At 41.6% G+C, this 1,489-nt stretch overlaps 1 protein-coding gene across 1 annotated transcript; it reads left to right on the forward strand.

Annotated features, from left to right (window-relative positions):
• Positions 1-120: 120 nt before the first annotated feature.
• LOC134262696 (scavenger receptor class F member 1-like) lies at positions 121-591 on the forward strand. The gene has a single exon (XM_062745064.1). The coding sequence runs from the start codon at positions 121-123 to the stop codon at positions 589-591; it is 471 nt and encodes a 156-aa protein (XP_062601048.1).
• Positions 592-1,489: the final 898 nt, after the last annotated feature.

The raw sequence follows: 1,489 nt of genomic DNA on the forward strand, positions 1-1,489 counted from the left end.
TTTGGGGAATTTTGTGATAAAGACTGTCCAGGGAACTGCAAAGGCGGATGTGTACGAAGTACAGGGAATTGCAATAAATGCCAGAAAGATTGGTATGGACAGCAATGTTACTGCACTGGCATGTGCGGAGACCGCGAATGTGAAGTTTCAACAGGTCTATGTCACGAATGTCAAAGTGGTTACCACGGTGAGAAGTGTACAGAGAGGTGCCCTCCAAACTGTGACGATTCTGGATGCAATCGGTATGACAGTTCCTGTAATCATTGTAAGCCACAGTGGTTTGTAGAAAGAAAGCAATGTTCCTGCAGTGGTCATTGTAATGACCATGGTTGTAACACGGATTCCGGAATTTGCATAAACTGCGATCGCGGATGGTATGGGACAAAATGTAAACGTTCCTGTCCGATAAACTGTAATTCTAAAGGATGTGCGCGAGAGACAGGATTTTGCCATGAGTGCAAGGCTGGATTCTTTGGAAATAGATGTAAATGTACTGGTCATTGTGACTCTAACGGATGCGACAGAGATGGTCGCTGTGTTGCTTGTGATGGTGGTTATTCTGGAGATCTAGATGGTGCTGTAATTGCTTAAATAGTTGTCCAAAGCATTGTGCTGGATCTTTGCTTAAAAGTTGTCCAAAGTGTGCTGGACAAAATGGCTTTTGCAATGCATGTGAAGATGGATGGTTTGGGCAAAATTGTGAATGTTTTGGACATTGTATGGATACTTTATGTGAAAATAATGGCAAATGCAATAGTTGTAAGCTTAATTGGTACGGGCCAAACTGCAATATAAGTTGTCCAAAGCATTGTGCGAATGGTTGCAATTGGGACACTGGAAAATGTAATAAGTGCAAACCAGGGTGGTATGGTGAAACGTGCAATCAGGCCTGTCCTGAAAACTGTGCAAACGGGTGTCATCGAGAAAATGGAACATGTTTAGCCTGTAAGCCAAGCTGGTTTGGTGATACATGTGCATGCGGATATTGCAATAAAATGGCTGTCTAGAAAATGGAATTTGTCAATATTGTTCTTTTGGTAGTTTTGGTAAAAAGTGCTTAAGTAATTGTTCTGAAAATTGCTCTGAAAGAAATTGCGAAAGGAACAGCGGAAACTGCCTTGACTGTAAGAAGGACTGGTATGGTGATAAATGTACATGCAAAGGGCCATGTGGAAAAACTGGTTGCAACGCTCTGGTACATGTTTAAAGTGTGCTAAAGGATTATTTGGAAAACACTGTAGCAAAAACTGTTCTTCTCCTTTTTGTGCCGTTTGTGACAGAAACAGTGGTATCTGCGAAGTTTGTGTATCAGGACGATACGGTAAAGATTGCGAGAAACCGTGTCGTGAAAATTGCAAAAAGTCCAGATGCAAGAAAACAAATGGACTTTGTGTAGACTGCATTCCAGGAAAATATGGGGAATTATGTGAAAAAAACTGCAGCTTAAACTGTCATGATGATTTGTCATGCCGTCGTAGTGATGGTCACT

Source organism: Saccostrea cucullata, unplaced genomic scaffold (genome assembly GCF_032062105.1).
Source record: "Saccostrea cucullata isolate Sc308-1 unplaced genomic scaffold, CSIRO_AGI_Scuc_v1 ctg1620, whole genome shotgun sequence".
In the NCBI taxonomy this organism is placed as follows: domain Eukaryota; kingdom Metazoa; phylum Mollusca; class Bivalvia; order Ostreida; family Ostreidae; genus Saccostrea; species Saccostrea cuccullata.